General features: G+C 36.9%; 1 protein-coding gene across 4 annotated transcripts in view; it reads right to left on the minus strand.

Annotated features, from left to right (window-relative positions):
* Nucleotides 1-13,370, minus strand: part of SPIRE1 (spire type actin nucleation factor 1) — a 221,806-nt gene that overhangs the window by 104,560 nt on the left and 103,876 nt on the right. For all 4 annotated transcript variants that reach the window (XR_010021477.1, XM_063076765.1, XM_063076764.1 and 1 more), the window contains exon 4: nucleotides 170-295. Coding sequence is in view for 3 of the 4 variants with exons in the window: in XM_063076765.1 (XP_062932835.1) it covers nucleotides 170-295 (126 nt within the window). In the remaining variant the exon portion in view is untranslated. The remainder of the gene's footprint in view (nucleotides 1-169; nucleotides 296-13,370) is intronic.

Genomic DNA, 13,370 nt, shown 5'->3' on the forward strand with positions numbered 1-13,370 from the left:
TATTTTAAAAGAATAGATTTAATTTTGCCTAAGTTGCTTCTTTCCTAAATAATTGTCAGAACTCATTAGAAAGATGGTAATAAATACTCTTAAATGATAAAATGAACAATGTTGAAAATTCAGGTTTATCTTTCACAATGCCAATAAATATCAAAGCAGTAGTACTTACCTCCTTTGCACTCTTAATTTTGGTCAGAAATGTATGCAGCTCCATTGTTTCTGCAAATAGTGCACGGCATACTGCTTGATAATGATTTGGTGCCTCTGATTCAGTTGGGAGATGAGCAGCACATAACTACAGAGAAGAAAAACAGAATCACAGTGCTTGGTTATTATTTGGGTTTTTTGGCACCTTAAAAATGGACACACCCAGTATATCTGTATTTTCATACCAGATAGCAAGGCAATTCCCATCATTCAAGGCTTAATGCATCACAAGACCATCAGAAATAGGAAAAGTGATCCACTAACTGACAGACATCCAACAGCACAGATGAGCTTACTAGAACTACTTAGCTTCTATTTGAAAACGACAGGACATAGTAAAAGTTTTGATTGGCAGCAGAAAGGGAACAAACCACCATTTACTGAGGATTAATAACAACTCAGATATTTTGACAACTACCATTTATTGAGCATTTATCATGCCAGGTACTATATTTCACATGTCATATACACAGTATAATACCACTTACTCTTCAGTATAGCCCTGAATTATGCCCATGTGATAGCAAAGAAAACTGAGGCTAAGAGGAGTCATGTGACTTGCCCACAGTCACATAGTTACCATGAGGGAGGAAAAATCAAACACAGTCCTACAGGGTTCTGAAGCACAGATTCATTCCAATACATGTTGAATTTTGTAATGCAGTAAAAAGAAAGTCAGGAAAACATGTGGACCTCAAACATGTGATGAGAAACATGTGCCTCATCAGTAGATGGGGAGTGGAGGAAAGAGGGCAGAGGGCAATGTGAGCCACTGGTGCTGCCTACAGTCCTAATGTCCTTTACAGTACATAGCCCATAATCCCTATAACACTACTTGTGTGTAAAAGATGCAACTTAACATCATGCAAAGCAATTCAAAAAATCAAACACCATTTAATTTATTAGACTGGAAAGATATACTAGCAAGATTCCAGTACACAGGAATAATTTTATCTTTCTATAAAATCATAATTTTGTATCCCTTTACAATAGTTACCTTTTAAAGTACTTTTTTTTTTTTTTTTTTTTTGCATTGAAAAGCTAAGTTCTCCCTTAATTCTTTACTACAATCAGTAAATTTGACATTAATACAATTATTGAAAATGCACATTTTGGGCCGGCCCCATAGCTCACTCAGGAGAGTGTGGCGCTGGTAGCACCGAGGCCACAGGTTCAGATCCTATGTAGGGATGGCCGGTGCACTCACTGGCTGAGCGTGGTACGGACCACACCCTGCAGAGGGTTGTGATCCTCTTACTGGTCAAAAAAAAAAAAAAAAAAAAGAAAATGCACATTTTATTACACTTTAATAATTTCTATCGACTAAAGAGTAAAAAAGTCTTTGTAATATGTAATATCCTTCATGTGGCTTTTTGTTGTTTTTGTTTGTAACAAGCATTTTATGCAATTTAATAGTGAGATTACTATCTTTTAAAAAATGTTCTCAAGAAAATATCTTGAGTTTGAGTAGGAAACCTTCTCCACAGAACCGAAAAAAGCTAAAAATTGATTCATCAGGAGGCATGAAAAGCAAAAATCTCACAAGCTCCCAAATACACAGAGATCTCAATGAACAAGGCAGTATATTTTTTGCTCAATTACTTTTGTATTCAGAAAACATTTTCCAATAAAGAACTACCATTTTCAAGGTAATGAAAGGGACTGCTAAGACTTTCACCTTTATCTAGCTTATCTCATAATCCTTTTTCAAAATTATTATTTTTTTTTGTGGCTGGCTAGTATGGATTATCCCATAATCTTATATTCCAATTACATCATGTGAAAAATGGCATAAACAATGAACAAGTTTCAAAATTTTGAACTGTAATTCACAGTAAGAAATAAATTTATATATATTTATACATATTCTATATAAACACATGCATACGTGTATGTTATATACACAAAATCTTCACAAAACAAAACTTATCCTCTCAATTGATTTTACAACCCACTGATAAACAATGTTAAAATACTGGTATAAAGACAACAACCAGATCTAAAGATGTTTTTTAAAATACATATGACATGATCCTATATATAGAAAATCCAAAGGAATACACAAAAAACTATTAGAGCTAACAGATTTTTAGCAAAACTGTGGGATACATGATCAACACACAAAAATCACTTGTATTTACATGACCAAAGAAAAACTGGAAAATGAAATTAAGAAATTTTTCCACTTATAACAGCATCAAAAAATACTAAGGAATAAATTTAACCAAGGGGGTGCAAGACTTATGCACTAAAAACTACAAAACATTGCAAAAGAAATCAAAGACGACCCAAATAAATGGAAAGATATCTTTTGTTCATAGACTGGAAGACTTAATACTGTTCAGATGGCAACACTATGCAAAGTAATCCACAAATTGAATGTAATCTGTAACAAAATCCCAACAGCCTTTTATTAAGAAATGGAGGCAGCCCCAGGCAGCCCCCGCCCCACCGGCCAGCAGATGGCAGGAAGTGCTCTCAGGGACCTGAGCAGCCATGGGCAGTTCCCACTGATGCCTCAGACATTGCTGCTGTGTGGGTGGCCATCACAGCCACCACCCACCACTGCTGTCCAGATGGTCCACTGACTATTCAAATGTATTAACACAGGAAAGACACCAGCAAAGCCCAGGGTAAGAAGTGAGAAAGAGCAGACCTGCAACCCAGTGGTCCAACCCATAGGGGAAATTACACTGCCACACGTGGTAGCAAACCCGGGAGTGGGAAGTATGTACACAGGCCATGTGACTGCTTTGATCTGGAGAGAGACATACCTGGAACCTCCTTCTGAGAGCATAGAAACCAGGACATCCAAACAGAATAAAAAAGAAAATACCCAGTCACCACCAACCAATCCCCAAACAGTGGAAGGACGGACCCAGGAGGAGCTTCTGCCTGTAGGAAAGAGGAAAGAGAAACCCTGCCAGGGTCACCCATTCAAACTGAGAAGCTCCAGTAAACTTGAGTGCACCCATCAGGGTCACAGGAAACTAGCTGGGCCAAAGAGTGACGGGGCATCCAGGTGCTTCTCCCAAGAACTTGAGAGCTGGCCCACATCCTTGACAAACCAACACAGTGTCACTTACCTCAGCAAGGAATCACTAAGGGTCCCAGTGCCTAGGCCATGGAGGCACTCACATGCAATTCTGACACTGAATATAGCCAAAGTACCCACACAGAGACTACACTACTGCATCTTCTCAGAACCAATACTAAAACACCACTCAATAGTCAATATAAAACACATCTACAAGAGGAAGCCTCTCTCCTCAAAGCCCACTCCAGAGTAATAGAAGCAGCAACTGCTCTACCATATGACCAGACATCAATGTAGAAATACTACAAATATGAAGAAAGAAGAAAATATGACACCACCAACAAAAAACAATAATTCTCAAGTATCAGACCCCATAGAGCAGGAAACCACTGAAATAACTGAAAAGGAATTCCGAGTAAAAATCTTAAAGAAACTCATTGAGAAGCAAGAAGACTCAGTTAGACGACCAATGAAATGAGAAAAACTATCTGGAATATGAAGGAGGAAATTTACGAAGAATTAATGCCTTAAAAAAGAATGCAGCAGAACTCATGGAACTGAAAGACGCATTCAATGAAACAAAAAACACAACTGAGAGCTTAAGCAGCAGGTTGCAGCAAGCAGAAGAAAGAATTTTTTTTTTTTTTAAAGATGCCTGGTAAGGGGAATCTTAACCCTTGCTTGGTGTTGTCAGCATCACGCTCAGCCAGTGAGCGAACCGGCCATCCCTATATAGGACCCGAACCCGCAGCCTTGGTGTTATCAGCACCACACTCTCCCAAGTGAGCCTCGGGCCAGCCCTAGAAAAAGAATTTCTGATCGTGAAGATGATCTTTTCAAAATAACCCAGGTGGGCAAAAAAAAAAAGAAAAGAGAATTTAAAAAAATGAAGAAAATCTAAGAGAGCGAACAGACAACCTCAAGTGCTCTAACACCTGAATTGTGGGTATTCCTGAAGGGCAGGAGAAAGGAAAATGTATCAAAAACCTACTCAAGGAAATAGTAACAGAAAATCCCCCAAGGTGTAGGGCGAGATACTGGCCTTCAAATCCAGGAAGTTCAAAGATCCTCAAACAGATTCAGTCCAAAAAGGTCCTCTCTAAGACACATTATAGTCAAACTAGCAAAACTCAAAATCAAAGAGAGAATCTTAAAAACTGCAAGAAAAAACCATCAAGTCACCTATAAGGGACTCCCCATCAGACTAATGGCAGACTTCTCAACAGAAACCCTACAGTCCAGAAGAGAATGGGATGATATATTCAAAATACTAAAAGAAAAAACTGCCAGCCAAGAATGCTATATCCAGCAAGGCTATCCTTCAGAAATGAGGGAGAAATAGTATATTTCCCAGAAAAACAAAATTGCAGAAGTTCACCACCACATAACCAGCCCTTAAAGAAATCATCAAGGGAGTCCTGCACCTGGAATCCAAAAAACAATAATTACTACTATGAATACACAAGAAAGAACAAAACCCACTGGTAGAACAAAAATGCCAACAAGAAAGAAAAAAACTATTATCTTACTACCTTAAAAAACCAACAAACACTCAAGACAAACAAAAGGGGAAGAAAGGAACAAAAGATATTTAAAACATTAATACAAAAATCAATAAAATGCCAGGAATAAGAAAATACCTTTCAATAACAACCCTAAATGTAAATGCTTTAAACTCACCACTCAAAGGACACAGACGGACAAACTGGATTAAAAAGCTAGGGCCAACTGTATGCTGTCTTCAAGAGACTCGTCTCACCTTTAAATATACACACAGACTAATAATAAAAGTATGGAAAAAGGTATACCATGCAAATGGAAACCAAAAATGAGCAAGAGTAGCAATTTTTATACAGGATAAAATAGATTTTAAACCAAAATCCAAGAGACAAAGAAAGGCCATTATATAATGATAAAGGGATCTATCCAGCAAGAAGACATAATCATCATAAATATATATACAGCTAACACCAGAGCACCCAGATATAAAGCAAACACTATTAGACATACAGAAAGAGATGGAGCCCAATACAATAAAAGATGGGGAACTGAACATCCCTCTCAGCATTGGACAGATCATCCAGGCAACAAATCGACAGGGAAACACAGGATTTAAACTATACTTTAGAACAACTGGATTTGGCAGAAATCTGCAAAACATTTCATCCAACAACTACAGAATATACATTCTTCTCATCAGCACATGAAACATTCTCCAGGATAGTCCACATGTTCAGTGACAAATCAAGCCTCAAGAAATGTTAAGACGCTAAAATCACTTCAAGTATCTTTTCAGATGACCACGGATTGAAACTAGAAATCGCTAACAAGCGAAACTTGGGAAACTGTACAAATACATAGAAATTAAACAACGTGCTTTTGAATGACCTATGGGTCCAAGAAGTTAAACAGGAAATCAAAAAATTTCTTGAAACTAATGAAAATAACAGCACATAATACCGAAACCTGTGGGATACTGCAAAAACAGTACTAACAGGGAAGTTTATTGCGTTAAATGTTTACATCAAAAGAATAGAAAGATTTCAAATAAACAATCTACCATTACACCTTGAAGAACTAGAAAAACAAGAACAATCCAATCTCAAAATTAGTAGATGTAAAGAAGTACTTATGATCAGAGCAGAATTAAATGAGATAGAGACACAAAAAAGATACAAAAGATCAATGAAACAAGAAGTTGGCTTTTTGAGAAGATAAACAGACAAACCATTAGCTGAGCTAACTAAAAAAAGAAGAGAGATCACCCAAATAAGAAAAATCTGAACTGAAAAAGAAGACATTACAACCAAGACCACAGAACTATAAAGAATCATTAGAGACTATTATAAACAACTATACGCCAATGAATTTGAAAACCCGGAAGAGGGAAAACACTTCAGGAAGTAGGACCGGGCAAAGGACTTTACGAACAAGACTCCAAAAGCACAGGTAACAAATAAAAAACAAATGGGATTATACCAAATTAAAAAGATTCTGCACAGCAAAAGAAACAATTAACAGAGGGAAAAGACAACCTACAGAACTGAAGGAAGTATTTGAAAACTATGCATCTGACAAGTTTAATATCTGATAAGTTCGATATGCAGAATATACAAAAAAACTCAAACAGTAAAAAAAAAAACCAAGTAACCTGACAAAAAAATGAGCATGGAGCTGAATAGGCATTTCTAAAAGGAAGACATACAAATGGCCAACAGATATATGAAAACATGCTCAACATCACTAAGCATCAGGGAATGTAAATCAAAACCACATTGTGGTATCATCTCACCCCAGTTAGACTTGTTATTATCAAAAAGACAGAAAATAACACCTACACCGTTGGTGGGACCGTAATTAGTGCAGCCTTTATGGAAAACAGTATGGATGTTCCTCAATCAGCTACAAACAGAACTGCCATATGATCCAGCAATCCTACTACTGGATATATACCCAAAGGAATGGAAATCATCATGTCAAAGGGCTACCTGCACTCTCATGTTTATCACTGTTCTATTTACAATAGCCAAGAGTTGGAACCAATCTAAATGTCCAATGATGGACAAGTGGATAAAGAAAATGTGGTATATACACACACTGGAATACTATTCAGCAGTAAAAAAGAATGAAATTCTGCCATTTGCAGCAATATGGATGAACTTAGAGAAAATTATATTAAGTGAAATAAGCCAGGCAGAGAAAGAGAAATACCATGTGTCCTTACTCATAAATGGGAGCTAAAAAAATAAACAAATAAATAAAAAAGGAGGGAAGGAAAGATAAAACAATCACAATAATTGGCTGAAATTTCAGGGGAGGAGAGCAGAACTGTGGCCACCAGGGATGGGAGGGGTGGTTAGCAAGGTGACTGCATTGTGTAATGTTGAATATATTAATTATCCTGATTTGAGCATTACATGTTGCACACAGGTATTGACGTTTAATGCTGTATACCACAGATACATACAGTCAATTATGTTTCACTTTAAAAAAAAAACCTTAAAAAAAAAGGGAAAAAGAAAAAGAAAGAAATGGAAAAGGCGATCCTAAATTTACCTTGGAATTGTAAGGGGCCTCTTGCAACAACCCAATTTAGAGATTAAGAAATTGAGATTTAGAACAGTTGAGTTATTTGCCCAAGGTCACACAGCTGACTCAATGGTAGAACTGGAACTGAACCCAGACAGTCTAACTCCAGAGGCTATGGTCTTATCTACTCTACTTTAGAATGAATGTATATCACTTTCATGTTAAAGAAAATAATGTTCTTAAAATGCTGAAGCATAGAGCATGTTATACAGTAAGCATACAACAAATCATTTTTTACAGTTTCAAAAAAGGAATGCTATGGGGTAGGGGAACATAATGAGAAGAAACAGGTTCTGACCTCTGACATAACCTATCTTCCTCTGCTCTACAAATAAATGTTTAAGTGAAACTGAAATGGAGGAGTTTTTGAGGGTTCAATCTTGGATCTTCTTCGTGTATCCTCTACTCACTTCAGCTGATCTCGTCTAGACTACTCACTTTAAAAGCCACCTGCAGGCTGATGAATCCCCAATTCCTATTCTAGCCCAGCCCTTTCCTTTATGTTAAAAACTTAACTGTGTGCTTAGCATTTCCATTCAGATGTCATAAAGACATCTCAAACTTATCATTCCCCAAATTCAACTCCTGATTTGCCTTATTCCTTCCATCTTTTCCCGACCTTTTCTGTCTCAATGACAGATTTCTATTTACATTAGAAATCTTGAGAGACATCCTTGATTCTTCTTTATTCCCACACCACCCATAGCCAATACATCAATAAGTCCTGTTGTTTCTACCTTCAAAATATAAGACCTCAAAGCTCTTTACTTTTCTCTACCTCCTCTACCACCATCATAGTCCAAGCTACCATTTTCTTTCATTAGAGGACTCCTGGCTTCCTTTTCCACCCCCCTACAAGATTCTTCTCCACCTGACAGCCAACATCTTTTATAAATATCATTTGGATTACATTCATCCTCTGCTTAAGCATCCAAGCACTCATTCAAGCAATATTCACCGAGTGCCTACTACATATCAAGCACTGGAGTAGAAATGGGACATAGCATTGAGCAAGTCAAAGTCCCTGTCCTCTCAAAAGTAACATTCTAATGATGTCTCAGGCCCTTAAATACACCACCACCACCCCACCCCCCCTCCATGCTGGAAATAAGAGTTACTATTAAGAAAAACAAAGCAGGCCAGAGAGAGAAAGTGGAGCCAGTGGCGAAGAGGGGTGAAGAGGTGGCACCCAAGCAGAGAGCTTGACACAGACAGAAACGAGCCTCGCAGACACCTAAGGGAAGTGTCCCTGGCAGAGCAGGGTCTGTGGCTCTCACTGGACTTAAAACCAAAACTCTTCTACGCTCTATAAAGTCCCTCATCATCTAGCCCACACCTACCTCCCCAATCCCATTTGTGGTTCCTCTCCACTTTGCTTTGTTAACCCGAAACTTGTTTCTTTACAATACAGCAATCTTTTTACTGATCCCTCACTCTACAGTTAATTTAAATGTCACTTACTCAAAGAGCCTTCCTTCCTTGTCTGTCTTTTCTAAATGCATTTTCTACTCCTAACCTCTCTGTTATTTTTTAATTTTGGCTGGCCGGTATAAGGTTCTCTGATATTTTTTAATTGGTGCATTCTGTTAATTTTCTTCACAACATTGATTAGAATTTGTAATTAAAGTAGTCCCCCCTTATCTGCGGTTTTGCTTTCCACAGTTTCAGTTATATCAAATAGAAATTTCCAGAAATAAACAATTCATAAGTTTTCAATTGCAGGCCATTCTGAGTAGTGATGAAATCTGATGCTGTCTGCCCAGAAAGGAAGTCCTCCTTTGCCCAGTGGATCCACGCCGTAGGTGCTGCCCTCTATTAGTCACCTAGTTGTCGTCCTGGTTATCAGATCTACTGTCTAGGTATCACAGTGCTTGTGTTCAAGTCACTTATTTTATTTGATAATACTTTACTAATAACTTTATTACTGTTGTTGTTAATCTCTTACTAAGCCTAATTTATAAATTAAACTCTATCACAAGTATGCATGTATAGGGAAAAAGAGTATACACAGGGATCAGTACTATCTGTGGTTTCAGGCATCCACTGGGGTCTTGAAAGGTATCCCAGTGGACAAGGGGGCCTATGGTACCACAGATTGATTTCTGAGTATGGTGTGAGGAAGGAGTCATTACATTTTCAAAGAAATTGGGTGGGTTGTCCTATAGGGTTTCCCACAATCTGTATTTTGCTGATTGCATCCCCACAGTGTTATGTTTCTATGTCCTCTGGATTTCCTATAAATTAGAAGTTAGATCAGTTAGATCTAGATGCTTGAACATACTGAAATTGATTTTTTTTTTGGCAAGAATACTTCATAGGTGGTATTGTACGTGTCTATCGGAGGCAGATAAAGTCTACTGGTCTCTTGTGATGAGACAATGATTACTGTAGCTATTGTTTCTTTAGAATTATATTCCCATTTTCCAATCCCTTTCATTCTCTTTCACTTATTAGTTGGAATACTTTTATAAAGAGAAACTTGCCCAAAACTACTTAGTTATCAGGAGGTACTGTTCATATGGAGAAGGCAGGATGAATACTCTTGATTTATTTGCCAATTTTCAAAATAAGAAGTTGGTTCCTTAACAATCTCCAATGGTCACCAATAAGGTTGTAGCTGTAGATTTTTTAATATACTGTGACTATTTAATTATCTATTAAATACTACTGTTACTATTTAATTATATGTTTGTGGATTTAAGAATATTTGATGTGTTTTAATCCATTACAACTAGTATTCTTTTTTTTTTTTTCCCCCATTTTTGTGATCGGTAAGGGGATCGCAACCCTTGGCTTGGTGTCATCCGCACCGCGCTCAGCCAGTAAGTGCACTGGCCATTCCTATACAGAATCTGAACCCGCGGTGGGAGCGCCGCTGCGCTCCCAGCGCTGCACTCTCCCGAGTGAGCCACAGGATCAGCCCTACAACTACTATTCTTATTGATGATCAAACTGTTCCATCTTTGACTAATGGGAACATTTTCCGGTTGGCTTTGGGATCCTTTTTATACAATTTCAGCAGTCTTGACAGTTTGTTTACTTTCTGGTACGATAAGATGTTCTACGCTTTCTTATGCATTTTCTTCCCAGATTGAGAATTAGCCATTTCTCTAATGAATCCTTAGATTCTTTTAGTGGGGAATGGCATGTAGAAATGATAAGCTGGTGGTGCTGTACTCACTGCTACTGTGTGGTTATTGCATTCTAGCTCTTTCTATGTGGTTATGCTTCCAATCTGTTAACAGTTATGCTCATTCTGCTTTGGATTTAGGGGGGACTATACTTTTATATTTAATTTTGTTGTATAATTAAGTAGAATATTCATATGGTTTCTAAGTCAAATCTACAGAATCAAGTTTATTCAGAGACACAGCTTTACTTAATGCCTGTCCTTTCTACCATGTTCCTTTTCTCTCCTTGTAGCTAACCTTTTAAAAGTTTGGTTTATTGTTCCCTTTTTATTGTTTTTTAAATAGAAGCAAATACTTTTTATATATATTCTTATCCACCCCCTTTCTTATATAAATGCTAGCATAGCACGCTTTCTCCACCTCATTTTTTCAAGTAAACACATCCTGGAGATCTTTCACAGAAGTATAAAGAGATATTCCTCAGTCATTTTTATAGCTTCACAGTACTCCACTGATTGGTACACCATAGTTAGTTCAACCAGTCCCCTATTAATGGACAATCGAATTATTTCTAGCCATTACACTTTTGCTATTATAAACAGGGATCAGTTGAAGTCTTTTAGTATACTGTCAAATTATTTTTCATAAGGGCTATGTAAATTTACACTGCTGCTATCAATTACTGAGTGAAAAAATTTATCACAATTTCAAATTTCAACAAAAGTAAATTCTTGCTTGCAAAAAGTATTGCTCTGTTTGTGTTCAATGATTATCAGGGATACTGGATTGTGTTAGAGAACCAGAATCCACCTGGCTGAGTTCAGTGCCCTGCTCTGGGCTCTCAGAGCACCCCATGTCCACTTGTTGGGACATGCCCTCCCAACGTGCAGACTCCTTATGAGGGTACCACATCTAGAAGGACATCCTCCACATCAAAGACACTACAAATTTATATTTATTATAAAAATTGTCTTCAGATGGAAGAAAAGTATCCTGAAGAAGGAAAGTCTTTTGCTAATTTGCACTAAGGTAGTGTATGGGCCAGTATGGCCCTACACACCTGGTCTATAACATTTATCTCACTGGCATTCACTTAATTTACCTCTTCCTTTAGATGGTTAGCTCTTTGAGAACCGGAACCATAATTTGTTCATCTTGGCAATCTAAATGCCTAATACACCACCCAGCACAAAGAAGGTACACACGATGCTTGCTGAAAATTTGAAAAGGTAAATGAGCGCAGGAATGAGCTGAGACTTTAACATTCATCTCAAGTAAAGGACTTTGTGCACGCAGTATTCTCATGTTAATTTCAATCATTTCTTAACCACTTTCTAGATCTTACACTTCTTTTCCTCTTCCTTTCTGTTAGCTGTCTCATGTCTTATTCTTCCATCATCCTTATCCTGGTCTATTCATCTCCATTTCCTGCACACGTTACTCCCCCTCATCACCACTGTTTATTCGTGTCTACAGATCCCTTTTCTTTCTGACTACTGTTGACTGAATGAATCTTTTCAGGGATATATTTATAGATATCAAAATAATTTTGAGAACGACGTTTTCTTAATACTTCGTGAAGTCCCCCATTTAGTTATTTATGTTTCTCAAGAAATACTTAAAATGAAAGGAAAATATTTTAGATGTTATATTCTTAACTTAAGGAAAGCACATGTTCTAGCTCTGACATAAATTTGTGCCTGTGATTTATTCTGATCTATAATCAGTGGCAAAGAGCCTTGGAATGAGTCATAAAAAAAATTATGTATGTGTGTTTAGACTTAACTTGCTTACATTCTGTTTTCATTACAATGAAGAGCCATAAAGGTAGGGACCACGTGCGTGCTGTTTACTACTATGCCCCTAGCAGCTAAAATAGTGCCTGGAATGTAGCAATGCTATTAAATATTTATGCATGCCAGATTCTTTATACTGATGTTTTCTAATTTAATCTATACAAAAACTCGATCATATAGATATTATATTGTCATTTACACAAGAATGAGGCCCACAGGATTAATAATCCAGGGTAACACAGATGGTACAAAAATGGCAGAACAAGGGTTCACATCTAGATTGTAGCTGACTTCAAAGCCTCTGAATTTAATACCACTTACTCTTCTTTTGAGGTGGACAAGTTACATTCTTCTCAAGCCTTAGCTTCTTCATCTGTAAAATGGGTGTAAAAATGCCTACCAATCTATCTCAAAGTGTTATCCTAAGACTCAGATAATAGAATGGAAGTGTGAAAGTACTATTCAACTATAATATACCATATTAAAACACATGAAATTAAAAGATTAGTTGGGATAAAAGACTGTCCAGGACAAAAGTTATACACTGAAGAGATTTTACCAAGAATTGAAAGCAAATTGTCTCCAAGTCCCTAAACATGCTATTATTTGTTATTACTCAAACTTATTTTCACATTTCCACTTCCAAGGAGGAGAAAGCAATTATATTTCTTCGGTTAATTCTTGTCTTCTCTTCCAACAAATTAAACAGTCTGTCAATTTACTAACTGAGGTTTTCAACACACTAACGAAACCACAAACTTATATGTATCACTATACGATCATAAATAATGGGTTTTATGATATTTTAAAATTTCAGCTGACGTGTCAAATATTTTAGCAATTTTTTCCCCCTCATTTAGCTAAAAGGAACATTCAGAACATACTGCTATACAATGTGGAAAATTTTATGGGTTGGTTCTGATTAGCATGGAAACTGAGGAACCAAAGATGAGGTTATGCTATTCTCCAATAAAATTCCTAAGAATGGAATTGGTAAACTTACAATTTTCCCCAACCCATAAAACCTATCTTCTTAAACACCCTTTTAACTATTTATTTTTTATACAGTGACAGCCATAAGTTAGAGCAAATATAGCTCAAATTAAAAAA

The sequence above is a fragment of the Cynocephalus volans genome, chromosome 13 (assembly GCF_027409185.1).
Source record: "Cynocephalus volans isolate mCynVol1 chromosome 13, mCynVol1.pri, whole genome shotgun sequence".
In the NCBI taxonomy this organism is placed as follows: Eukaryota; Metazoa; Chordata; class Mammalia; order Dermoptera; family Cynocephalidae; genus Cynocephalus; species Cynocephalus volans.